This window comes from Engystomops pustulosus, chromosome 10 (genome assembly GCF_040894005.1).
Source record: "Engystomops pustulosus chromosome 10, aEngPut4.maternal, whole genome shotgun sequence".
NCBI classification, from domain to species: domain Eukaryota; kingdom Metazoa; phylum Chordata; class Amphibia; order Anura; family Leptodactylidae; genus Engystomops; species Engystomops pustulosus.
The window spans coordinates 38,050,754-38,076,534 of NC_092420.1; the positions used below are offsets into that span (position 1 = coordinate 38,050,754).

The 25,781-nt window shown below is 41.7% G+C and overlaps 2 protein-coding genes across 4 annotated transcripts in view; one reads left to right on the top strand and one right to left on the bottom strand.

The window, feature by feature from the left end:
* GORAB (golgin, RAB6 interacting) overlaps positions 1-25,781 on the top strand; it is a 209,491-nt gene that overhangs the window by 95,519 nt on the left and 88,191 nt on the right. The gene's annotated exons all lie outside the window — the stretch shown is intronic.
* PRRX1 (paired related homeobox 1) overlaps positions 1-25,781 on the bottom strand; it is a 59,020-nt gene that overhangs the window by 5,047 nt on the left and 28,192 nt on the right. For 2 of the 3 annotated variants that reach the window (XM_072129198.1, XM_072129199.1), the window contains exon 4: positions 12,500-12,576. The exons of the other annotated variant lie outside the window; for it this stretch is intronic. In XM_072129198.1, coding sequence (XP_071985299.1) covers positions 12,525-12,576 — 52 coding nt within the window. In that variant the 3' untranslated portion in view covers positions 12,500-12,524. The remainder of the gene's footprint in view (positions 1-12,499; positions 12,577-25,781) is intronic. 3 annotated transcript variants of the gene reach the window in all.

Consider the following 25,781-nt stretch of genomic DNA (forward strand, 5'->3'; position numbering starts at 1 on the left):
CATGATGCCTCCTTTTTGGCTGTTTGTAGACTCTCAGTGCATTCTGTATAGAGGAGGGACCTGCAGCAAGAGATGATGACTACTCCTGCTGTTCCCGCTCCCACCTCCCGTGTAAGTCATTAAGATGGATGAAAATAGACACACTGGGGGCTGCCATGACAGACGGACTGAAGGAGTGAGAAACAGGAAGTTGTGTGGAGATGCAAAGTATGTTGAAAAAATTGTTGACGTACCGTGTTAGCCAGGAAAAATCAAAAATCTGATGTAAATACTTTTGTGAAAAAACTACAAAAGTGCTTAAGGAATGATACCTTTATTGGCTAACCAGAAAAATTTGAAGAACAGGGAGAGGCTGAAGCTCTCACAGGAGGCAAAGACACAGGTAAATGTACATGCAGAGACATGTCTAATGGAACAGCTTTAATGAAAAATGGCCAACCCCTTTAACACTGATATTGTAAATTAGTACTGTATGATGCCAATATTATGGTAACATTGTACTGTGATGAGGATATTACTAAGACGGGTACTGTAAAGTAATATTATATGATGCAAATATTACTAACACTGGAACAATGACGTTTGTATGTTCTCTCTGTGTTTGTGTGGGTTTCCTATGGATACACCAGTTTCCTCCCACACTCCAAAAAACATACTGGTAGGTTGATTAGATTGTGAGCCCCATGGCGACAGGGACTGATCTGGCAAGCTCTGTGCAGCACTGCATAATCTGAGTGTGCTATATAAATAAAGGAATTATTATTACTGGAACTGTAAGGTAGTACTGTATTATGCTGTAAATACAAATGGCACTAAGAATAGTACTGTAAGGTAGTACGGTATATTGTAAATAGCAAGACTGGACTCGCACTATAACAGCCTATGAGTAGCAACATGCAGTTCTTCTGAGTGCCCTAAAAAGGGGTAATTATTTAAGATTTCCACCTCTTCCTTATTCCAACAGCCCTGAAAAGGGCAATCATTCGCTTTTACTTAGTCCTTCCCTTACTGACCTCGATCAGAAGCAGTCCGTAGCTCTGTCCCCCATCTTTAACGTTGAAGGGACATATTAGTGTTACTAATAGAAAAGTAATGTTTACCAAACCTCCCAACCATCCCAGATCCCGCGGGACAGAGCCCAAAAACTGTGACTGTTCCGCTGGGTCCGGGATAGTTGGGAGGTTTGGTAAACATTACTTTTCTATTAGTCCTCAGGAGCTGCAAAGGTGTTTATTATAAACACCTTTGGGCGATGCCAGACATGGCGTTTTTAGTCTGTTTTTAAGCATGCGTTTTCAGTGCGTTTAAAACACATGTGTTTTTAAAATGCATCAGTTTTTTACTTTTTTTTGTCCATTTTTCCCAATTATCATTATAGATAAACAGGTTGTAAGCAGCCAAACGCATGGTAAACCGTATAAAAAATTGATGCGTTTTTTAAACTGACTGAAAATGCATGCTTACACACCCTAGTTGCTTTAGAGCCTTTAGAGCCACCTCAGCTGCTGCAGAACTTATAATAATAATAATAATTCTTTATTTATGTAGCGCCTACAGACTACGCAGCCCTGTACAATCCATGTCAAATTGGTCCCTGTCCCCAATGGGGCTCACAATCTAAACAACCTAACGGTATGCTTTGGAGTGTGGGAGGAAACAGGACGACCCGGAGGAAACCCACGCAAACACGGGGAGAACATACAAACTCTTTGCGGATTTTGACCTGGGTGGGAATCAAACCCAGGACCCCAGCGCTGCAAGGCAGAAGTGCTACTCGCTCAGCTACCATGCCGCCCTAACTTCATTATACACACCCTAGTTGCTTTAGAACCTCCTTAAGAATTTGTATCACCACAGCTGAAGGCACATTTCCACTGCACTGCATTGCAATCAGGTGAATGGGGGAGGGGGGAGGGCTGGTTCTGATTTAGGGCTAAACTCATCCTTCCCACTGCCTTTTAATTGTGTAATTGCTGTGAAAATGATAAACATTTTATGCCTACCGAAACCACGTTCATACATGGCAATTCAGTTGCATTTTGAAACAAATTGAAATGCTTAACCCCCCCCCCCATCATACTGTGGGCAGGATGTTTCTGACTTGGCTTTAGGGCAAAGGTGGCTAGTCGGTAACATCCTTCCCACAGTTCCCATGATGCCTTGAGTTGAGCTTAGCAGCAAATCCAATGATATTTTCATGGTCTGACATGATCTGTATAATAAATGATATAAATAGTATATAATTACCAACCTTGCAGCTTTCATCACATGCAAAGGTATGGATCATTGAATGAGTAGTAGAAACTTGTACTGAATTATAGACTGTGCTTTGAAAAGTTAACATTTTCCCCACTGTGAAAATAGTGTCCTGAGAGCAGGGACTGGGGGAAGGAAGATGCAGAGGAGTGGTGAGACCATGAAACAGAAAGCAACATAGAAAAGTATGCAGAATCACTAGGAGGAAACAAGGATGACCCTCTCGCACCTATTTCCTTTCAAGGGAACCTGTCAACAGAAATGGTCCTGATAAACCACTACTAATATGTTGTTAAGCAACATAACACCATCAATGTTGTATAAAGACAGAGGCAGAGAGTTCAACACAAAGGTTAAAGAGGACCTGTCACCCAAAGTTTTGGCACTAGGAGCTGCTTACTGAAGTAAGCAGCTCCTAGTGCTTGAACAAACGCTGCAGTGTTAGAAGGATAGCGTTACCGGAAACCTCTGGCAGGGTACAGTGTAATCGTCGGACTGCTCACAAAGCTGTCCGACGTATTCATGAGGGGGAGGGGTTGGGGCGTGGTTAGGGGCGATGACTGCATGACACACGGCAGTCACCGCCACCCTATGGAGCGAGCGGGGCATTCCGGGGAAGAGGCAGCGCCTCGGACCACCCCCTCATAAATACATCGGACCGCTTTGCAGAGGATTACATTGTACTCCGCCGCAGTGTTAGATAGTGTTATCGGAGGTTTCCGGTAACGTTATCACTCTAACACTGCAGCGTTTGTCCAAGCATGAGGAGCTGCTTACTTTAGTACCAAAATTTTGGGTGACAGGTCCTCTTTAAGCTCTCACCTGCCTCAGAATGCCCCCTGCACTATAATTGATAGTTCTGAACCCAAATACATCCCTAACCATATCTCCTACAGTCTGGAGTATGATGTCAATCACAGGGAAGGAGGCTTCAGATGTGGAGAGAGCTTGACTTCAGTGTTAAACTCTCAGCCTCTTTAAAGTAAAACTGACAACCAATATTGTCTTACTTCAAAGTTGATTTCCTGGGAAGCCACCACGCTGGACCATGAAAGAAACATGATCTAGAAGGTGATCAGCTGCTGGACTGTACTGGTGGTGGTTTAATAGGCCAATTTCTGATGACAAGTTTCCTGAGAAGCTGTCAAAAGATATCCTGCCCAGAGTGAACAGGGCAATTCTACAGACCTCACAGCACAGATCAGCACAGAGTGTGGCGATAAGAATTACAGCTTACTCCTTTGATGGGCTACACTGTCCATTATCTAGAGTGGTGCTCACCTTGCATAAAGTAAGGGGTATTCAGCTCCTTTAACCCCTTAAGGACGCAGCCTTTTGTAGCTTAAGGTTCAGCCCCATTTTTTGGATTCTGACTTGCATCTCATTATATGGTTATAACTAGAGATGAGCAAGTATACTCATCTGAGCTTGATGCTCTTTCGAGTATTAGCATACTCGGAACAGCTCGTTGATCGGACGATTATTTCCCCTGCTCGAGATCGAGCATTTAATTAAGAAAAGACAGGGAAGAACAGTGAAGAATAGAATAAAAACGGTGAACACGGGGAACACAGGATCTTATAAGTGAAGAACACAGTGAAAGAACGAGCGCCGAATGGTGGAGGAGCAGAGTGGGGGCTGGAGGGCTGGATCAGCCATGCAGGAGCGGAGGCTGAAGTGGAGCGGGCATGGAGGAGCGGAGTGGGGGCTGGAGCGGGCATGGAGAAGTAGAGCGGGGGCTGGAGCGGGCATGGAGGAGTAGAGCGGGGGCTGGAGCGGGCATGGAGGAGTGGAGCGGGGGCTGAAGTGGAGGCTGGAGCGGAGCAGGCTGGAGCAGGACCAACAGTCCGACCCTGATCACATCACAGCCCAGCCCGAACACAGTGAAGAACACATTGCAGATGTTCCGAACATCTGCTAAGTTATCGGAAGACACGCGCCGAACGGTGTTCTTCACAATAGTATGTGAAGAACATTATGTGTGAAGAACACATTGCAGATGTATGGAAACATCTGCAATGTGTTCTTCACACATATTGTTCTTCATATAATATTGTGAAGAACACCGTTTGGCGCGTTTTCAGGCAGATAGATTTACCACCTAAATAATATTTCCCATATGTCTACTTTACATTTTCATAATTTTTGAAATGTCTGGATAATTTATTTTGATGTCATGTGGCTTACAAATGGAATATCGATTTTCCGTATTTTCAGAATTGACCATTTTGGGGATAAATACCGTTTTGAATGAAATTTTACATATTTAGCATCAAAAACCCCGTATATAATCAACCCATTTTCAAATCTACACCCTTCAAACTCAGAAACAGCTTTTAGGAAGATCGTTAACCCATTGAGATCTTCATTGTAATTGAATCAAAATGATTGTGAAATTTAAAATGGTCAAATTGTGCCGGTTATACGTTCATTTAGCCCTAAAATTTAAACATTTGCAAAAGATAAAAAGAGAAAACCCAACTTATAATTTGTTCTGCAATTTCTCCCAAGTACAGAGACTCCCCACATGTGGCCGTGACTTGTTTTATGGGTGTACAGCGAGGTGCAGGAGGGAAGGAGCGCCCTGCAGCTTCCAGGATTTTAGTTTTCTCGTTGCATCCTTTTGTAGGCTGTAAAATCTTCGCTTTTTCGTTCCGGCATTTTTTTTTTTTTTTTGCGGGATGAGATGCTTTTTCCAGTGTTGCCATTTTGGGGTTGTTATCACCTATTTTTTGAAAATTTAGGAACTCTTTTTTTTTTGAGGGCAGGAGTAGAAAGGCATCAATTCTCTACTGGATTTTTGACCTTTTTTTTGTGTTCACCGTTTAGCCTAATAATCATATTCCATAAACAATAAAGTGGTCAGCACAACCTGTAATACAACTGAGCTGGTGCAATGATATATATCGACTAACCAACAAGAAAACAGAATGCACTAAAAAATGCTCTTATATCGCAATCAAAGATACAAAAAATATTAATTTTATTTATAGCCAAACAGAGACGAAAAATAGGACATACAATTAAAATCATTTCAAACATGTAATGTACATGGAATGCGACTGGAGACTGTGGTGAGGGTCAACACAGTGAGGTTCCCTACCTACTCAGTGGTGCAAAGAGATTCCTCCCACACAAGATACAATAGGGTTCTATAAATCAACAAACGTATGTGTCCAAAAACAGGTCTGCTTTGTCAAAAAATATGCCCATATACAACATATCTGCACAAAAATATATTTGTTTATACACAAGTAGAATGCCAATACAGCAAATATACCCTAGTAATAGAGATGGATATATTGTTCTATAGTGCAAGTGCACATCCGGCAAACTGCCCCAGAGCACAGTACATAGATATCAAAAGAGAGGTATACCAAAGCAAAAAATGCTGATTACCCAGTAAAGTGCTAAGAGGCAGGCATACAGGTGGAAGGAAAAGCAGGGGTATAGGGCTCCCCACGCGTTTTGTCGCACCGGGCGACTTCCTCAGGGGTATGTAGCCCCAGTTGAATACACTCACCTTAAATACAGTAGCCCACCCCTCAGCCCACAAGCACGGAGTTCAATAACAGTTACTGTGCATGACCGGAAGTGTAGGACGCCGGTACCGGAAATAAGATCGAATTAAATGCACATGCGCCAAACAGGCCGCAGCATAATGTTGCCATGGTGCCTTAGCGACAAACATGAACCAAAGAAGACGAATTATGTGCTATACACAGCTGGGGGCGCCATGTTTCCATGGTAATATAAGAGGAAAAATAGGTGAACAAAGTAGGTGTCACCAAAGACTGAAAAAGTACAAAAATGTCCCTTATTGTTTTATTATTTGTCTGTAGTTATTTAATAAGGGACATTTTTGTACTTTTTCAGTCTTCGGTGTGGCTGAAATTGCTGCTTACTGGAGACTGTACTCCACTATTTGGGTATTTACCAAGTATTATGCCTTTAATCACCAAATAGCATTTTTAATTGTTATCTCTAATATATTTTATTTTTTATTTTTTTGGATCTTGCTCACTCACCTTGTAAATCAGTACTCACCCTATCAGACCCACAGGTGCGGCCATACTTTTATTTGTCTTAATCATTACTCAATAATATATACCTTTTCCTTGTATAGATAATCATGTACTGCATTTTAGGCTTTAAGGTATTATGCACCTGTTAAGATTTTTTATTTTCTGTACAAAAGCAAGATTTTTTGGCGTAGTTTGACGCTCTTAATATAAGACCAATATTGGATTTAATATTGGCAATTTATTAGTAGCGCAAGCGGTTTGCACTTAGGGAGTTATGCTTCACAGTTTATAGCACCTTCAATAAGAATTTTTATTCACGCAAATGTATATAACACGCCGTGGTTGTATTGCTTTAAACCTACTTTGTTCACCTATTTTGGCTCTTATATTACCATGGAAACATGGCGCCCCCGGCTGTGTATAGCGCATGCGCATAATTCGTCTTCTTTGGTTCATCTTTGTCGCTCCGGTACCATGGCAATATTATGCTGCGGCCTGTTTGGCTTATTTCCGGTACCGGCGTCCTACTTTTCCGGTCGCAGTAACTGTTATTGAATGCCGTGCTTGTGGGCTGAGGGGTGGGCTTCTGTATTTAAGGTGAGTGTATTCAACTGGGGCTACATACCCCTGAGGAAGTCGCCCAGTGCGACGAAACGCATGGAGACCCCTTCCACCTGTATGCCTGCCTCTTAGCACTTTACTGGGTAATCAGCATTTTTTGCTTTGGTATACCTCTCTTTTGATATCTATGTACTGTGCACTGGGGCAGTTTGCCGGATGTGCACTTGCACTTTAGAACAATGGGGGTCATTTATTAAGGGCCCGATTCGCGTTTTCCCGACGTGTTACCCGAATATTTCCGTTTTGCGCCGCTTGTACTTAAATTGCCCCGGGATTTTGGCGCACGCGATCGGATTGTGGCGCATCGGCGCTGGCATGCGCGCGACGGAAATCGGGGGGCGTGGCCGAACGAAAACCCGACGTATTCGGAAAAACCGCCGCATTTAAAAACCGAAAATGTGTCGCATAAGGACCGCTTACCTTCACCTGGTCCAGCTCGGTGCATTCCGGCGCGATGAGTTTACTTTCAGCGCAGCAGCGCCACCTGGTGGACGGCGGAAGAACTACCTTATTAAATCCCGGCCGGACCCGAATCCAGAGCGGAGAAGCCGCCGCTGGAACGCGAATGGACCGGGTAAGTAAATTTGCCCCAATATATCCGTCTTGCACTTTATTACTAGGGTATATTTGCTGTATTGGCATTCTACTTGTGTATAAACAAATATATTTGTGTGCAGATATGTTGTAGATGGGCATATTTTTTGTATCTTTGATTGCGACATAAGAGCATTTTTTGGTGCATTCTGTTCTTGTTGTTTAGCCTAATAATCATTTTATCTTTATTATTTGGGTCGATACGATTACAGAGATACCATACTTGAATATATTTTCTTATGTTTTACTAAATTTGTCAAATAAAACCCTATAGTGGGGAAAAATCTGTCATTTTTGCATTGCCCTCTTCCAAGTGGCATTTTTGCTTTTTTGGCTACGGAGCTGGTTGATGGCTTGATTTTTTGCGGGACATGGTGTACTTTGCAACAGTATTATTCTGGAGTACATATGTTTTTTTGATCACTTTTTATTGCATTTTTTTGTAAGATTGAATAGGTAAAAATGATAATTTTGGCTGGTTTTTAACAGTTTTTTTAACGGCGTTCATTGTACGGGTTCAATAATGATTTACTTTTATTCTAAGCGTTGTTACGGACGCGGTGATACGCGGTAGGATTTTTGTTATTATTTTTTGGGGGGGTTATATGTCTCTTTATATGTTATCGGGCTTATGGGCATTTTTATTGATTCATTACTTTATTTTTTATTGAATAACATTTTTTTTTTTACTTTTTCCCTATTTCCACCATGGGAAATGAGCAAGCTATCATCTGATTGCTTGTTCATGATAATACTCTGCAATACTGATGTATTGCAGGGTATTAGCAGTGTCAGCCTATGCACATGCACATGCATAGGCTGACACTGTGCCTGAAAGATGACATCACAGACGCCATCTTTCAGGCACTGCCAGCAGGCACCTCTGGGGTCCTGATTGGACCCCAGATTTGCCATAGCAGCGATCGGCGCCCCCCTGCTCCTGTGTGCCCTTGTTGTTTTGGTCTTATAATGTATTTGAAATAAAAGGAAGAAGTGCTGTTTTTTCTATCTACTACTGGATATTTTGATATTTCACATATATATTGTTTGAGTAATTCCTAACATGAAAAATGGCTGAGGTTATAGCTGAAATTTATGTCAGTTCCCAGCTGACATAAGTTTCAATTCTCGTTGGATTACTAGGATGCTGGAGCTCCTTACAGAGATATTCTCATTAAACAGGGATTCTCATGTTTAAGATGACATTTAATGACATTATCACATGATAATATTTATAATACTATTTATTTGTATAGCACCATCTTAATCCATAGCGCTTTAAAAATCATATTCAACATATTCAAATTAAATAAGAGAATACAGAGTCTATGGCGATACATGATAGATGTGGGTCAGGGCTAGCAGCAGAGGAGCGTAAATGGGAACAGAGCGTAAAAACACAGAAGCATGAAGATCCGGCAGGGGATGCTGAAAATGGCCAGCACCAATCAGCAGTGCGCTGGCCCTTTAAACCTTCTGAAGTAGGCGCAGGAGGCAGGAACACGGGACATGTAAGCGAGGCAGCGGGGCACTAGAGCACACAGAAGATCATGGGTGAGCCCGGGACGTGGGTAGCGGAAACACCCCCTTTTGGCCTCCCCCTCTTCTTAGGCTGGATGAATTTCTGCAGGAGGCTGTGTTCCAGAATATTATCTTCGGGTTCCCAAGATCTTTCCTCTGGGCCGAACCCCTTGCAGTCAACCAAGAAGAACCACTTTCTTCTCACCGTCTTCATATCTGCGATCTCCTTCACCTCAAAGACGCAGCTTGTAGGCCACTGGATTGATACGCCTCAGCACCTCCAAGGGACACTGGAAACGAGGACCAAGTTTTTAGCCAGGGATATTTTGCCGAAAAAAACCTGGAAGACAACCAGACTTTGTCACCTGGAGAGAAGATAGGAGGAGGCCTGCGTTTCTTATCAGCCTGGAGCTTGGTTCGAGCAGAAGCCTGAAGCAGAGAATAGCGAATATGCTCTAAATGTCCAAAAAGACTTCAGATCCTGTACCAATTCTTTAACCACATGAACGTCCAAGGACACGGGTAGAGGAAGAGGAGGGTGCAGTTTATAATTGATGAAGAAAGGTGCTGAACCGGCAGATGCAGAATCCAGGGAGTTATAGGAAAACTCTGCCCACAGCAAGAGTGGAACACTCATCCTGATGGGCCAACACAAAATGGCGGAAAAGCAGCCCAGAGTCTGGTTAACTCTTTCCACTTGACCACCAGTGATGAATTCCCCGACCAGAAACGATGTGCTGGGGCAGTACATGGAGCCGGACCATGTGAAGGAAGAACAGACTGGCAAGACGTGGAGCAGACGGCAGACCTGGCAAAGTAATAAAATGGTACATTTTGGAAAAATGGTCAGTAGGCAGCTGGGTGTCGGCAATGGCAGGAGAAGACCTTAAGCTTGAGACGTGATGGCTTATTCCGGACACAGGAAGCGCAGGAGGCCACGAAGTTCCAAACATCCTTACCAGATCTGGGCCCAGTAGACACAGAAAACGAAGGCGAGAGAGTGCTGCTTCCCAGGGTGCCCAACCACACATGAATAATGTCCCCAAGTCAGAATTTTTTTTCCCTAGAGCCGGTCTCGCATAGGTCTTGCCAGGAAGTAATTGTGGAAGGTCCACTAGAGCGGCAAGAACCAGTGGCTTAGGAGGAATTGCATGCCGCAGGGCCGGTTCCTCCCCAATGACATCCGAGACACGAGAGAGGGCATCAGCTTTGATGTTCTTTTCAGCTGGACGGAAGTGAATAAGGAAATTTAATCAGGAGAAGAAGAGTGACCAGCGAGCTTGTCGTGCATTGAGTCGTTGAGCAGTCTGGAGATTTTTGTGGTCAGTGTATATGCAGAACGAGAAACGAGCTGCCTTCAGGAGATACCACTACTCTTTTAAGGCGAGTTTAATCTCCAGCAGTTCTCGGTCACCTCCAGAGTAATTCCTCTCTCTGTGGAGGAGAATGTCTTGGAGAAAACACCGCAGGTGAAGGTTCAGCCTTTGGGCCTTGCTACTGAAGAGGCATTAACTTCCAGATGGAAAGGCTTCTCTGTGTCAGGTTGTACAAGAACTGGGGCTGAAGCAAAGGCAGACTTTAGTTGGGGGTTGGCACCCTTCTTATTGAGCGCCACAATTGGAGACACCAGATAGGAGAAGTGCGGGATGAACTGCCGGTAGTCATTTGCAAAGCCCAGAAACCTCTGTATAGCATGTAATCCTACAGGACGAGGCCATTGAAGGACAGCAGATAGCTTGGCAGGATACATCTGAAGGCCTCGGTTGGAGATAGTATAGCTGAGAAAAGGAAGACTCCGCTGGTGAAATTTGCACTTTTCAAGTTTGGCGTAAAGGCGATTGGTCCTGAGGGCTGGCGGTGGTCCTGAGGGACAATGACGTAAGCTGACTCCTGGGACCGGAGTCTAAGTAGCACACGGTTTTTACCAGAGCCCGTACCACCAGGTCTTTCCACAGGAGTGAATTTGTCCGTGGTGGAAGCCAAGGTGAGGTACAGAAACGGAAGGCAGGTTTGTGGTCAGGGACAAGCAGGAGGTCAAGACAGGCAGCAAAGCTTCAGGGTCAGAGGCAGAACAGGGCTGGGCTGGCAGCAGAGGAGCATAAACGGGAACCGGAGATGTGGGTCGCGGGAGCACCCGTGACAGAAACTATGCACACAGTAATCATTTTTCTATATGATCTAGTTTAAGTGAATAAGGATATGTTAAAACTTATTTGGTTCTGATGCTGTATTTATGTACCACAAATTCTAGGAAACCGAAGTGCAGAAATAAAAATTCAGTGGAAAGGGGTTAAAGAACCTTGTCTCTAATGGGTCCTATGTACACTGTTTCCGTAATGGGCTGGAGTTATTCATTTATTAGGTGAAAATTATTGACCAATAAAATGCATTGGAGAGATGTATCAATCTTTTTATGACAGAAATCTGTTGGTTAAAGAGTTTTTAAGCACCTTTGGGATGTACCACAAAAGCTTCCTCAAAATCTGGCATATTTTCTGGCATAAACTTAACCAACTAATTGGAGGTGCAATGTTATACTAAACAGACATACACAACACAAGACTTATCAGCCAGCATCAGACAATGAAATATATCTGGTGCAGTACAAGTTTGGCCATCTTACTCTAAACTGCCTATTGTTTGATGCAACAATTTAATGAGGTTCAATGTGGATAAATGTTAGGTCCTGCACCTGGGGGCTAAAAATCTACATGCAACATATGTCCTTCTGGGAGAGTCTCTCATTGAGAAGGACTTTGGTGTAATAGTAGCTCATAAATGAAACAACATGATGAAATGTCAAATCCAGCAAGATCTTGTCATGTATCAATAGTGGTATGGACTCGGGATAGGGATGTAATATCATCACTGTACAAGGCATTGGTTACACCTCACCTGGAATATGCACTTTAGTTCTGGGCACCAGTTCATAAAAAAGATTCCCTGGAACTGGAAAGAGTACAACGAAGAGCCACAAAATGATAAGGGGTATGGAGGGTATCAGTTATGAGGAAAGATTAAAACAACTAGATTTAATTAGTCTCCAAAAGAGACAACTAAAAGGGGACATGATTAATTTATATAAATATACGAATGGTCCATACAAAAAATATGGTGAAAAGTTTTCCAGATTGAATTAAATCAGAATACGAGGGGGCACTGAAGGATTCAAGAAGGATTTAGGTGCCTTTTTCCACCTAAATCCCTTCCTCATGTAATCCTTTCCTTGGTTGAATTCAATTGACATGTGTCTTTTTCAACCATATAAACTATGATACTATGAATTAGGATTAGTCTAGTATTCTTTTTTGTTACATGAAGGGTGGACCCTAAAATTATTTTCTTTGGTGAGCTCAAGGTACTCCAGTTTAAGGTCAATGCAAGTATATTCCAAGACAGGCATGTTAGTAGAGATGAGAGATCATCTTTAGCATCTCATTAAAGTTTTGTAAAATGTCAGCATCTTACACTTACATACTCACCATGGGTAGCTATATTTGATTTTTCTCACCAATCTTGGAAAAGGTAAGTTGGTACTTTCGGAGTTTGGGACCACCCACTAAAACGTAGGAGGCAAAACAAAATCCACTGTCAGTCTTAAATCTACAGTTTAAATTTCTAAACACATATTAATATATAGTTATTCCGTGATGGATGTATTGAGTTGAATAACATTTTGAAATAATCCCCAGAAGTTTTAGCCCTTAATAATGTTAAGCGACATTATTAAAGGGCAAAACCGAGTAAGAATTGCTTTATTATCTTCCAGAAATGATGGGGCACCTGGTTCATAATATTATCAGGAGCTAAACCTAGTGTCACATTAAGGACGGGAGGGTCCATGGAGTTCCGTCACTATTCTGTACCATATGTCACAGCTTTTAGCAGTTATTTACGGTGCTGCTCTGTAAAGTTTTTGTATTATATTTAAGACTTGATGTTTGCAATTCTATTTTCTAAATGGTAAGCAAGTGTAAATTGTCCCTTAATTTTATCTGAGCTGTCAAGAAAATATCTGGTTCACAATTAATTTGGGTCTAAAAACACAAAACATATATGAGGCCAAAGATATGCAGTCACTAAATAGATCTATAGATCCACGCCATGGCAATTATTGATTGCTTTTAGCCAATACAGATGGTATTTTTTCTCCTATATTTACAGCAAGAAAAATTGCAGCATGCTTTGTTAGTAAGCAGTTTTCCAAAGAAGCTGGTAATTTAACCAATCTATTTTTATTAACTAATTATTTTAATCCCTTTCAGCATCTATGCCACGTAAGAAACTAAAAGCCTGGTACTTACATCTAAAATATTATTTAATATCACAACGCTACATGAAACCTGCTAGGCTGAATTGTGGATAAAATCTGGCAAGCTGGATGATGCATATATTCCACACAAAACAGAAACAATGCTGGATTCTGACATTTTAATTAACATATAATTTGTTACTTCATAATTATTCATTCTTTATGTTTATCCATGAAGAGTAAATCGGTGTCAGTAGCGTAAAAACTGAGATCGTATAGCATGTTCAATGAATACAAATTAAAAAATAGGTCCACAGTTTTGTGAGATAAGATATCATGCTACAGAAAAATGCCATGGTCATGTTTAACTCCTCAAAGTAAGACTGTTTAACCACTCATGTTTAACCCCTGAAAGTAAAACTGTAAAGTATAAACACTTTTACCTAACTCTGCACTAAGCTAAAATAAGCAGTTCTCTAAGTTACACTCATTAGCTATCTGCAGCTGTTTGCCTGCTAGCAGGGGTTTTACCTTGCCCCCCTGGCTTCTCTCCTTGCCTTTGTTTGGATTGGTTGCCATGGGAATCCAGGAATCCATCTCTGTACAGTAGAGATGATTTGAGGAAAGGTGGATTTTGTTGCAGGAGGATATCAGTGCTGACTGTTGCCAACAGCAAGGAAAAAAAAATCTGACTTATCACCTGCTTCAGGTCATCCAAGGAGGAGGTCTCTGCATACTGCTCCAGGAATGGTATGCAGCAGGGCTGGTTGTGTTTGAAAGTTTGAATTCAGCAGAGTTGTATATGTGTGAAATCCATGCACAAATAAAGACAGAGCTCAGACTCTCCATCAATTCTAATGAATGGCTATCACATCCTACACACAGCACAGTGTATATATAGTGAAACCTCTTTGCAGATGGGGGGAAGCTTCCATATTTTGGCAATCAGTGATTGAATTGAAAAAACTGTATTTTAGGGAGGGGATCCTTTCAGAGAGGTGGTCTCACCAGGGTTTTACCGTTTACGTGCAGTCCCCAAGTTATATACAAGTTAGGCTCCTTGGGTTTGTACTTGTTGAATTTGTATGTAAGCTGGAATTGTATATTTAATAATTGTAGCTCCAGCATCCAGAGAGCTTTACCAGAGGCCACAGGGGGCAGAGGGGTTCTTCAGTAACTAGGCGTCATCTGTAAGTCGGGCGTCTTTAAGTAGGGGGCCGCCTGTATATATATAATGAATATATTCAGAGAAATTGCTTAGCAACTTTTCGACTCTGTTATGTGAGCCTTTTTCAATCTCCTATAACAAAGATGTGGTCTCATTGCCCTCAGCTGATTTCAAGTAATACAACTGAATATAATTGTAAAGTGAGGGTTAAAAATGATCTTTATTTTGTAAACATCACTAGGGGATTGAAATTTGAGGGAAAAAAAAACCCTTTTAAGTTGAATTTGTATATAGGTCAGAAATTATATATCTTGTGAGTAAAGTTTCCACAGTATATGTAATATTTTGTAACTGTATTTTCCATGGTATTTTACAAGTACCATTTATGTGCTGGGCAGGGGGCTGGCTGGCTATATTAAGGGGACTAGCTGGCTATATATAGGGGACTGGCTATATACAGGGGACTGGCTAGCTATATACAGAGGCTGGCTATATACAGGGGACTGTCTGGCTATAAACAGGGGACTTTCTGGGTATATACAAGGGACTGTTTGGTTGTCTATATACTGGGGTCTGTCTGTCTATAAAGTGGGGGCTGCCTAGCTAAATACTGGGGGCTGTCTATATAATGGGAGATGGCTGGCTTTATAGTGGGGGGCAGTGGCCTGGCTTTATACTGGGGGACAGGGGGCTGGCTATATAATGGTTGGAGACTTTGACCAATGCATTTCTCACCCATTGAGTCAATAGGTTTTTCCATTTTTTATGGTAAAATTAGGGGTCTCGGCTTACATTTGGGTCAGCATATACTCCAGTATATACAGTATATTTTCAAAAGTAAATTTTGGGCTGTCATTGGATAAAATATTAACAATAAAGCTTCATTGAAGACACCTTTAATAACAATTATCTTGGTCTTTGCAGCCTTGGACTGAAGTTCAGCAAATCACCAGTATCCTGAGATTTTCACCAGTGGGTAGAAAGGTCTGTCTGTAAAAGGGGTCGTCTTTAAGTCAGGTGATTTTAAATGAGCAATCTAGTCACATCTGATTCATTGAATTATACCTTGTGCAGGACCTAGAGCAGTGGTGGCGAACCTATGGCACGGGTGCCAGAGGTGGCACTCGGAGCCATTTCTGTGGGCACTCAGACCATCGCCCCAGGACAGAGTTAGCCAAATAGGACCAGATCCACCAAAACTTCCTGCAGTCCCAGGAAACTTAAGAGATGCTGCTCTCAGCGCTATTTTAAAGCGACACTTCATTAGCCGTTTGGAATTGCAGGAATGGTGAGAAGGTGCTGACAGAACTGCAATATCTTTGGAGGTCATCCTGCTGGACCCAACATTCTTCCTCTACTGAGAGACCCTGTAGAGAAGCTACAATGATGTCTGAATTTGCCCTCCTTCTTTGAAGTGTATTGGTTGCCTCAGGGGGGCGATACGATTGAAAGATTTGGAAGAACAGGGAGCAATATGTTACTGCCATGTTGGCACTTTACGGTAAATAAGTGGATTTTGGTTGTAGTTTGGGCACATTGGGGGTCATTTACTAAGGGCCCGATTCGCGTTTTCCCGACGTGTTACCCGAATATTTCCGATTTGCGCCGATTTTCCCTGTATTGCCCCGGGATTTTGGCGCACGCGATCGGAGACAGCAGAAACCCTCCATTACAATATGCAATCAGTTGCTGCACTAATGTCAAGAATTAACAAGGATTTCTGCTAACAATTTACATAAGAATTTAAGTGCTTCGTCACAACCTTTAGCATTTAAATGGTGACATCATATAGGGGAACATTTCCTTAGGACCTTGCGCCAGTTTTTTGTCAGACTTTGCACGTTCTTTTATGCGCAAACTGCTTGCACATGTATTCAGGAAGTCTCAGCGCCACATATTTGTTGCACGTGACTCTTTTGTGTACGGCTGTACTATACCTAACGCGACACTAATTTCTGCACATAAAGGGGCTTTCTAGTGCACAATTGGAGTGTGCGCCGCATTTATCATGCAGAGTCTCAACAGAAAAGTGTTGCACGCCCCATGTTAAAGGTGCACCAAAGAAAATTTGGTGCTCTCTGTCAGAGCAGTGCAGGGAGAGCCACATTCATGCAGACTGGGCGCCACAATTCATGAATATGGTGCACCCTGCACACTTCACTGGCAAACTACACATAGTGCACTTTGCACTGTTTTTAGTAAATGTGCCATATAGGTTCCATCCCCCCATTTAGTTGCCATGACAGCTGAAAGTCTCTTTGAGGATAGTCATTTAAGATTCCCTATCATAGAGAACCATCAAAATTAGTGCACGTTGGTATTGGTAGTTTTCGGCTGGTCTGGTCCCCATTGGCGGCAGTGATGAGTGGCACGGTGCTCAGTATACATTTCTCATCACTCCCTCTTTAGTCCTACTGCCTGCTTCACTGACTCGGCACCTGCGTCTAGCTGCGACAAGCTCCATTTCCAACTGCCTGCAGGACATTCCAGAACCCCCTGGCTGGGCTGCTGCTCTGCAGTAGCACATAACTGCTGATATAAAGGTGATTATTATGGCAGGCATGAATCCTGGACCCACCATTCAACTCAGGATGTGTCATTATACACAGAGTTGTGAAATCACCTCTGCAGGAGATTATAATTTACACAGTGTTTCGCCCCAAAAAAGCCCCCTGAAACACCACCGAAAAAAATACATAATTTATGACCTACCCCAAAAGTAAGGCCTTTATTCTGGGGGAGCCCTGGGTGGGGCCGTTTGGAAGGGTCTTATTGTCGGAAAAAAGCGATAGGGCTATGTTCGCCCTATACAGCAGATTTATCTACTGCTAAATCAGTGGCAGATAAAATCTGCTGGCTTCAAAAAAATTTTCTGCGCAGATTTCACCACAATATGCAGACAAATCCGCTGAGATTATTTATTCATATTGCTGTGGATACAATCTGCGGACCCATAGAAGTCTAAAAGAGTTCCTTCAAAAGATAGGACACTCCTATAAATTAAATAGCTTTAAATATATTTACTTGACCTGTCCGCGGAGTTCACCAAAAGTGCATTGTCCGGTGATAATGCACTCTGCCACGATTCACTAAGATCGTGCTCCTGATATCCTTCATATGTCACTTCCAAACTCAGGTCTGCCAGAGCTTTCTTCTTCCTGGCGTATATAAGTGCATTGTCTTGCGACACAATTTGAATCTTAAATCCCGTGCTCAGTCTGAATCAGTCGGATCGTCCAACAACACAAAAAGCCGATCACATGCAATACAATCCCAGCGCAGACACCTGTTAAATACCTGTCAAAGCTGCGCAAATCCCGAAAACTGCAAAGAATCTGACGAAAGTGTGATCCGCACCCCTTAGTAATTATGCCCCATTGTACGCTCTCACAGAATTATATTTAAAAATATGTGGCGCTTTTTTTTTTTTTGGCTCTCTCAGCCAAAAAGGTTCCTGACCCCTGCTGTATAGTATACAGTATATTGCATGAGCAGTCAGATCCCCTAGGGCAGTGATGGCGAACCTTTTAGCGGCCGAGTGCCCAAACTGCAACCCAAACCCCCCCCCTTATGTATCGCGAGGTGCCAACCAAAAATGAAAGCAGTAACTTATTGCTCCCTGTTCAACAACTTTCAATCATATAGTCCTCCTGAGGACAACAACACAGTAGAAAGATGGAAAAGTTTCATAATTTTAGCTTCTTTCCAGTGTCCCTCTGTACACAGAGAATCGTGGGGCCAGCAGGAGGTCCTCCAAAGATACTTCGTCCCTGTCTACTCATTCTCCCTCTTCCTACAGTCCCAGGTAGCAAAGTAAACATCAAAATATGACTTAAAGCTGCATCTTTTAAGTTGCTTGGAACTGCAGAAAGATTCTTAGAGTCCTGTCTGGTGTGCTGGGTGATGGCCGGGTGCCCACAGAAAGAACTCTGAGTGCCGCCTTTGGCACCCGTGCCATAGGTTCGCCATCACTGCCCTAGGGTTTAAACACCCAAAAGGGCCTAAGAACAGTAAAAATATAAAAAAATAGACAAATGGACAAAATTCTATGAGATTATAAAAATAATTATCCAATGAAGCAGTGAATGAAGGCAAAGGAATTAAAAACCCAATGCCGGAATCACAAGATTTTTTGTGCCATTTCTTCACCCATAAAAATTTCACATAATGGTGAACAAAAGGTTGCTTAGGTTCCAAGAGGAAATCAATAAATAGGAAAGCTCATACCACAAAAAAAATACACAACACACAGCTCTTAACCCCTTAGAGGCCACCCATACAGGCTTCTACAGTGGTCACTAAGGGGCCTTAGGCTAGGCTGACGGGTTTCTCAGTTAGCTTAACCTAAATCCCCCCCCCCCCCAAGTGCAGGGAGGAGCAGTGCCCCTTTGTCTTATGACAGCTGGGACCCTGCCCTAAAAGTCCAAGTTGGAACCTGTTCAATCCCACGGTCAATGCTGTGTCCACGGGATCAATTTACCTTCAGAGGGAGGGAGCTGGACTGATATAGGCTGACACTTCTAATGAACTAGTGATCACATGATTACTAGTTTATATGATAGTAATTTAAAAATAAAAAAGTTAAAAAAATAATAAAAATAAAAATGTATAAACAAATAATTAAAAAAGTGGATAAAAAGTTAAAAAACACAACATGTTCGATATCACCACGTGCCAAAATCTCCAATCTATAACAATATAAAATGATTATTCCCGGCGGCGAACTCCAAAACTGCAAAATATGCTCAAATGTCCGAATCAACCTTTTTTTTGCCATTTCGCAACACATAAAATACATAATAAAAAGTGATCTAAAGATCGCACAGTAGTCAAAATGGTAGCAATGAAAACGTCAGCTCGTCCCACAAGAAATTACATCAAATTCATACTCCCAAGTATGTAAAAGTTATTGGAGTTAGAATTTGGTAAAGGTAATAATTTTTGGGGGGGTACATAAGTTTTAAATTTTTGGTAAAATCTATTAACACCTAATAAAACCTAAATAAATTTGGTATCTCTGTGATCACACCAAACCAAAGAATATATTAGAGATGCCATTTGGAATGTACAGTACATTTATGAAAGACGTAAAAACAGCCCACAAGAAAATGGCGCAAATGCGGTTTCTTGTCAATTTTACTGCATTTTGAATTGTATTTCCACTTCCCAGTACAAGGGATGGAATATAAAATACTGTCACTAGGAAGTACAATTTGTTACAGAGAAAATAAGCCCTCATACAGCTCTGTACATGTAAAAATTTAAATGGGGGGTTAATATGCCCCCCCCATACTACATGATAAAAAGTTAATAAATTCTCTGGGATAAAGGTTTGTGGTACCTGAGGCCACATTCACATGTGACATTTTTGAAACGCAATCCAAAGGCTCCACTTGTGTTAATATATTTTGGTAACACTGTGTTTCCAACACATTAACTAAACACAAAGTAAAAGCAATCTTACCTCAACATGCAATGGCTGGTGGAGCCTTTGGATTGTGTTTCAAAACGCAACCAAAATGCCACGTGTGAACATGGCCCCAGGGGCTTTACAAACATGTCACGGCACCTGAAAACTATTGTTCTCTACAAAAGCTCAAAGGCGCTCCTTCCCTTCCGCGCCCCGCCATGTGCCCCGGCAGCAGGTCACATCCACATATGTAGCTTCTGGCACTGGCTGCCGAACAGTGCTGGTGTCAGAAGCTGCGGGTGTCATCTGTATATTATAGCCGACACCCACCGCTAACAACCGTGATCGGAGTTTTCTCCGGCGTTAACCCCTTACACGCCACGGTCACACTTAATGCACCTGCGGACCTGAGTGGTGAAGCGACACATGCAGGATATAAGGCGCACGCTCTTAGTGAATCGCACCACAGTGCATTATTGTCAGACAATTCACTTTTGTGAACTTCCCGGGACTGGGTAAGCAAATGTTCCCCACTGAGCATGCGCAGTGTGTTACATAACACAGTGTGATACATCTGTATTACTCTGTGTTATAGGAATAAGAGCTTGAACAAGCGATCAGAGCATCACTTGTTCAAGCCAACATGCAAAAGTAATAAAAAAGTTAAAAACACTTTATAAAAACATTTTTTAATAAAAAGAAATAATTAAATAAAGTGAAAGTCCCCTAAACACCAATATTCAATTAATAAAATACATATTTTTTGGATTATAGGATGCTTCTTACAATATACACACAGATCTGCTACATCCATACAGAACAAAGTTGTGGATGAATGTCTGACTGGGTCCTCATTCAGCAATTATCACAAAAAAGGCCTAAAGACGGCCTCACTAAGACCCATTGGTCAAAAGGAAAATGGGTGTTAAAACAAATATATATGTATGTATTTTAAAAGGGAAATTGTTAAAGACAACACTGCACAAGAATTCTAAAAAATCTACAGTCAGTAGAATGTGAGATTTGCTTTTTAAAGTTATATAATCGTGGCTGGAGTGTTGTGTGTTGTTAGTAAAGAAATGATGTGGTGTTTGTTTATTATTTTCATTCAGTATCTTCGTTCACTGTAAGCTGAATGGGGGGCACTGTATAGTTTGGACACAAGGTGTCACTAGTGAGTAATCATTTGTAGTTCTTAAAATTGATACAGAGTAACCTTCTTCACTCGTATTTATTAGTCAAATGATACTGTATATGTGTCCATCCAGTAGGAGTCCTTAACAAACTTATTTTATATCTGTATTGTATCACACCAGAACACCACTCACTTCCAATTATTTGTTCATGTGAAAAAGCACATACCAGTCTCTCATACACACACACTCTCACGTATTACTGCCACTCATTCTGATCTGACTCTTATTCAATTCATTTGGGTCTCTGACTGCTAAATAAAACAGAAAACCCTACAGCCCCCCGACATGTTTCACCACCTTAGTAGCGTCCTCAGGGGTGCCGGGGCTAAGTGTGAGCAAGATAGATATAACCTTCGTTTGGTCTGTCATAACTGACGTCAGATCCTTCTCGAAAGTCACTACAACGTTCGTTGAAAATGTTTGGCAAAGAGTTACGTACCTATAATCCATTGGTAGATGTACCGGTCAATCAGGTAAGTATGCGCATGCGAGAAAACTTATGTCTTCTATATGTATATGTATATCGGGAACCAACGCGGCTGCGTGGGGCGTTAAAATAAAAAATTCCTCCGAACGGGAGAGAAATATAAAGCCTGTGCGCCAAATTTTTCGTGCACACGCCCAAACTTGAAGTTCTGCATATTGTAATATTCATTAGGCGCACGCGCCCAGACTTAGAAATCCTTTCAGATGGTATTATATCTGCGCATGAGCACGGACTCAGAGTACCTTCACGTGTATTGTTATCCAGTCATTTATAACGTGGTGACAGTTTTACTTATGTATATAAAAAAAAAAAATTGTAACAATATATATTACTGTCACCATGTTATAAATGACTGGATAACAATACATGTGAAGGTACTCTAAGTCCGTGCGCAGATATAGTACCATCTGAAAGGATCTCTAAGTCTAGGCGCGTGTGCCTAATGAATATTACAAATGCAGAATTTTACAAAGAGAGGTTTATTGGATCTGTAAATTGGAGACAAAGAGCCCGAAAGGGTTAAACGAAGATTGTAACTTTAATATCTTTCTGTAAGAGAAACACTTATAGGTTGATATCGAAGGATAGTTAAGCTGTGTATAAGATATTATATATGTAATGTTTTTAATTGTTTATATATATTAAAGTATATGCATAAGATGTTCCGGTTTCGGTGACTATAACTTACGTGAACGGTGGAGAGCGTGTCATGTCTGAGGAAGGGGGCGTGTCCCTCGAAACGTCACAGCAAACATGGCGCTCACTAGACCGTTGCTCGGCGTCTAAGGAGTCAGTGTCTCTGCCCTGGGATCCAACTAAATGTGAGTCTAAGTTCAAACCTTTCATAATGAATGTATCCGGAAGGATGAAATAATGGTTTATAATATATTAGAACGTTAATAGACTCCTAGGATCCCATCTATACAAGCTGAACTTGGATAAGTTTAATTCACTATGGTATCATCTACTGTGGGACAGACTAACGCTTTGAATTAAGAGTGTATACGTTGACATTTTTGAAGTAAAAGTATCTATTTTCGCTTAATTGCTTGTGTGGTCATTATATTGGACACTGTTCATGGAATGCGGTATTACAAATGCAGAAGCTTAAATTCGGGCGCGTGCCCAAAATTTGGGCGCACATGCTTTACATCCTCCCCAGTTCGGAGGAATTTTTTCTAACGCCCCACGCAGCCGAGTTGGTTCCGATATATACATATAGAGAACATAAGTTTTCTCTCATGCGATTACTACTATTTTGCTCATTGTCTCTTTACCTTGCCTTGGCCGGCACCGCAACAAGTCTAATCTGCTTTGTGGCAGGCTCTGGTGAAGACCAGGTACCACTTAGACTCCCGGTCCCAGGCTTACATCTTTGTCCGCAGTGGTTCAGTGGATCCATTACCCTGGTGCCTGACAAACCAGAAGGGGCAAGTAAAGAGACCAAGAGACACCGGGGTATACAGATGGATATACTCAAGAGGGAAATCATATTATTTGATGATGAGTCCTAATAAACCCCATGATATGAAGTATACCCTATTGTACCCTCAATGCCTCACACAATAGGGCAGTGATGGCAAACCTTTTAGAGACAGAGTACCCAACCTACAACCAAAACCTACTTTTATGTCGCAAAGTGCCAGCATGACAATTGAAGCAGTAACCTATTGATCCCAGCTGTATCACAAGTTTCAATCGTATTGGCGTCCTGAGGACACCAATGCAACAGAAAGAAGATGGAGAAATTATAGCTTCCTTCCAGGTTCCCCTGAAGAGAAACAATTAGGGGACCCAGAGAAAGAGCTCCAATGATAATCCATCTGTGTCGCGCTTCTTGTGTAGTCCTGGCAGCCAAGGAGGTGTCGCTTTAGCATGGCATGTCCATGGCTGTCTTGGACCACCATTAGTCACATCTAGCAAATTCTGTGCTAGGGTGAAGGGCTGAGTGCCCACAGAAAGGGCTCTGAGTGCCACTTCTGGCACCCGTGCCACAGGTTCGCCACCACTGCAATAGGGTATACATCATAGAGTTTATTAGAAAATACAAAATTATAAAGAGAAAAATTAATTCTGTAAAACAGATAAAGGCAGCAAAAATAGAAACTTAAATTTTTTTTACAAATATATAAAAAGTCAAAAACTAAAAAGGGAGAGTGTGGACCCTATGATGAATAACTTGGGGTCATGGTGGAAGGGCATGAGGAAAGGGCCAAACTATTGAATGTCTCCTTCTCAACTGTCTTTACCCTGGAAAGTCCCATGGCAAATGACATGATGAGGAATAATGAAAATCCACCATTAAATGTCAGCTGCTTAACCCAGGAAGAGGTAAGGCGTCGCTGCAACACCACTAACATAGACAAATCCACTGATCCAGATGGTATACACCCCAGGTACTGCATAAATTATGTACTGTTGTAAACAGACCATTATTTCTAATATTTGAAGATTCATTAAGGACAAGTTCTGTTTCACAGGACTGGCGCATAGAAAATGTGGTGCCAATATTTAAAAAAGGGTCAAAAAGTAATCCTGGAAACTACAGCCCTATGAGTCTCTCGGTTGTGGGGAAAATATTTGAGGGTTTTATTAGAGATGTTATTGTGGAGTATCTCACTGTACATAACCTTATAACCCAGCATCAGCATGGGTTCATGAGAGACTGGTCCTGTCAGACTAATCTGATCAGCTTCTATGAGGAGGTAAGTTCTAGACTAGGGGAAAATCAGAGTAAGAAAATGGCTTATTGATAGAAAACAGAGGGTCATCATAATAGCACGTTCTCAGATTGGGATAAAGTTACCAGTGGGGTGCCACAGGGATCATATAGGGCAGTGGTGGCGAACCTATGGCACAGGTGCCAGAGGTGGCACTCGGAGCCTTCTCTGTGGGCACCCAGGCCATCACCCAGCACAAAGGTCACCATTCAGGACTCCTCCTCCTGCAGTCACAGGCATCCCAGAATTTTAAAGTGACTTGAAGAGTAAGGGAGGAGCAAGGAGGAGTGGGCAGAGCTTGATTATCATTGAAGCCCCTTCTAATGGCCTGCGATTCATCCTGTTAAGGAGACCTTAGAGGGAAACTACAATAATAATCCGAATTTCTCCATCTTTCTACTGTATTGGTATCTTCAGGACGCCAATATGTTTGAATCTGTGACACAGCAGGGAGCAATAAGTTACTTTAAATTGGCATTTGGCACTTTGTGAAAAATATGTGGCTTTCGATTGTAGTTTGGGCACTTAATCTCTAAAACGTTTGCCATCACTGATATAGGGTTTACAATATAGAGTTTCAATATGTGTAGTTGATACTAAGCTCTGTAAAGTAATTAAGATAGAAGAACATAGTATAACCTTACAGAGGGATATGGAAACTGGAGGCTGGGCTGACAAGTGGCAGATGAGGTTTATGTAGATAAATGTACAGTTATGCACTTGGATCGAGGAAATGAAAACTATAATTATGCCTTAAATAATAAATTTCTTGGTAAAACTGACTTGGGTGTATTGGTGGATAGTAAATTTTACTTTAGTGATCAGTGTCAGGTGTCTGCTGCTTAACCCCTTAACGACTTGGCCTTTTTTAGTTTTTTCACTTCCATTTTTCACTCACCACTCAAAAATCTATAACGTTTTTATTTTTCCTCATAACGAGCTGTGTAATGGCTTATTTTCTGCGTAAAAAATTGCACTTTGTAGTGACAGCATTGAATATTCCCTGCTGTGTACTGGGAAGCGGGAAAGAAAATTCCAATGCAGTGAAAATGGTGAAAAAACACATTTGCGACGTTTTCTTGTGGGCTTGGTTTTTACAGCTTTCACTGTGCGCACCAAATTACGTGTCTACTTTATTCTTTGGGTCGATACGATTACGTGGATACCAAATTTATATAGGTTTTATAATGGTTTCATACATTTAAAAAAGTTAAAACCTCCTGTACAAAAATTTTTTGGGGGGATTTTGCCATCTTCTGCCGCCAATAACTTTTCATACTTTAGTGTATGGAGCTGTGGGGGGGGGGTAATTTTTTGCGACTTTTGATGGTGTTTTCCGTGCTATAATTTTTATGACTGTGCAACCTTTTGATCACTTTTCATAAATTTTTTTTATATTTTTCAAAATGGCAAAAAATTGCCATTTTCGACTTTGGACGCTATTTTCCGTTACGGGGTTAAACGCAGTGAAAAACCGTTTTTATATTTTGATAGATCTAGCATTTTCGGACTCGGCGATATCTAATGTGTT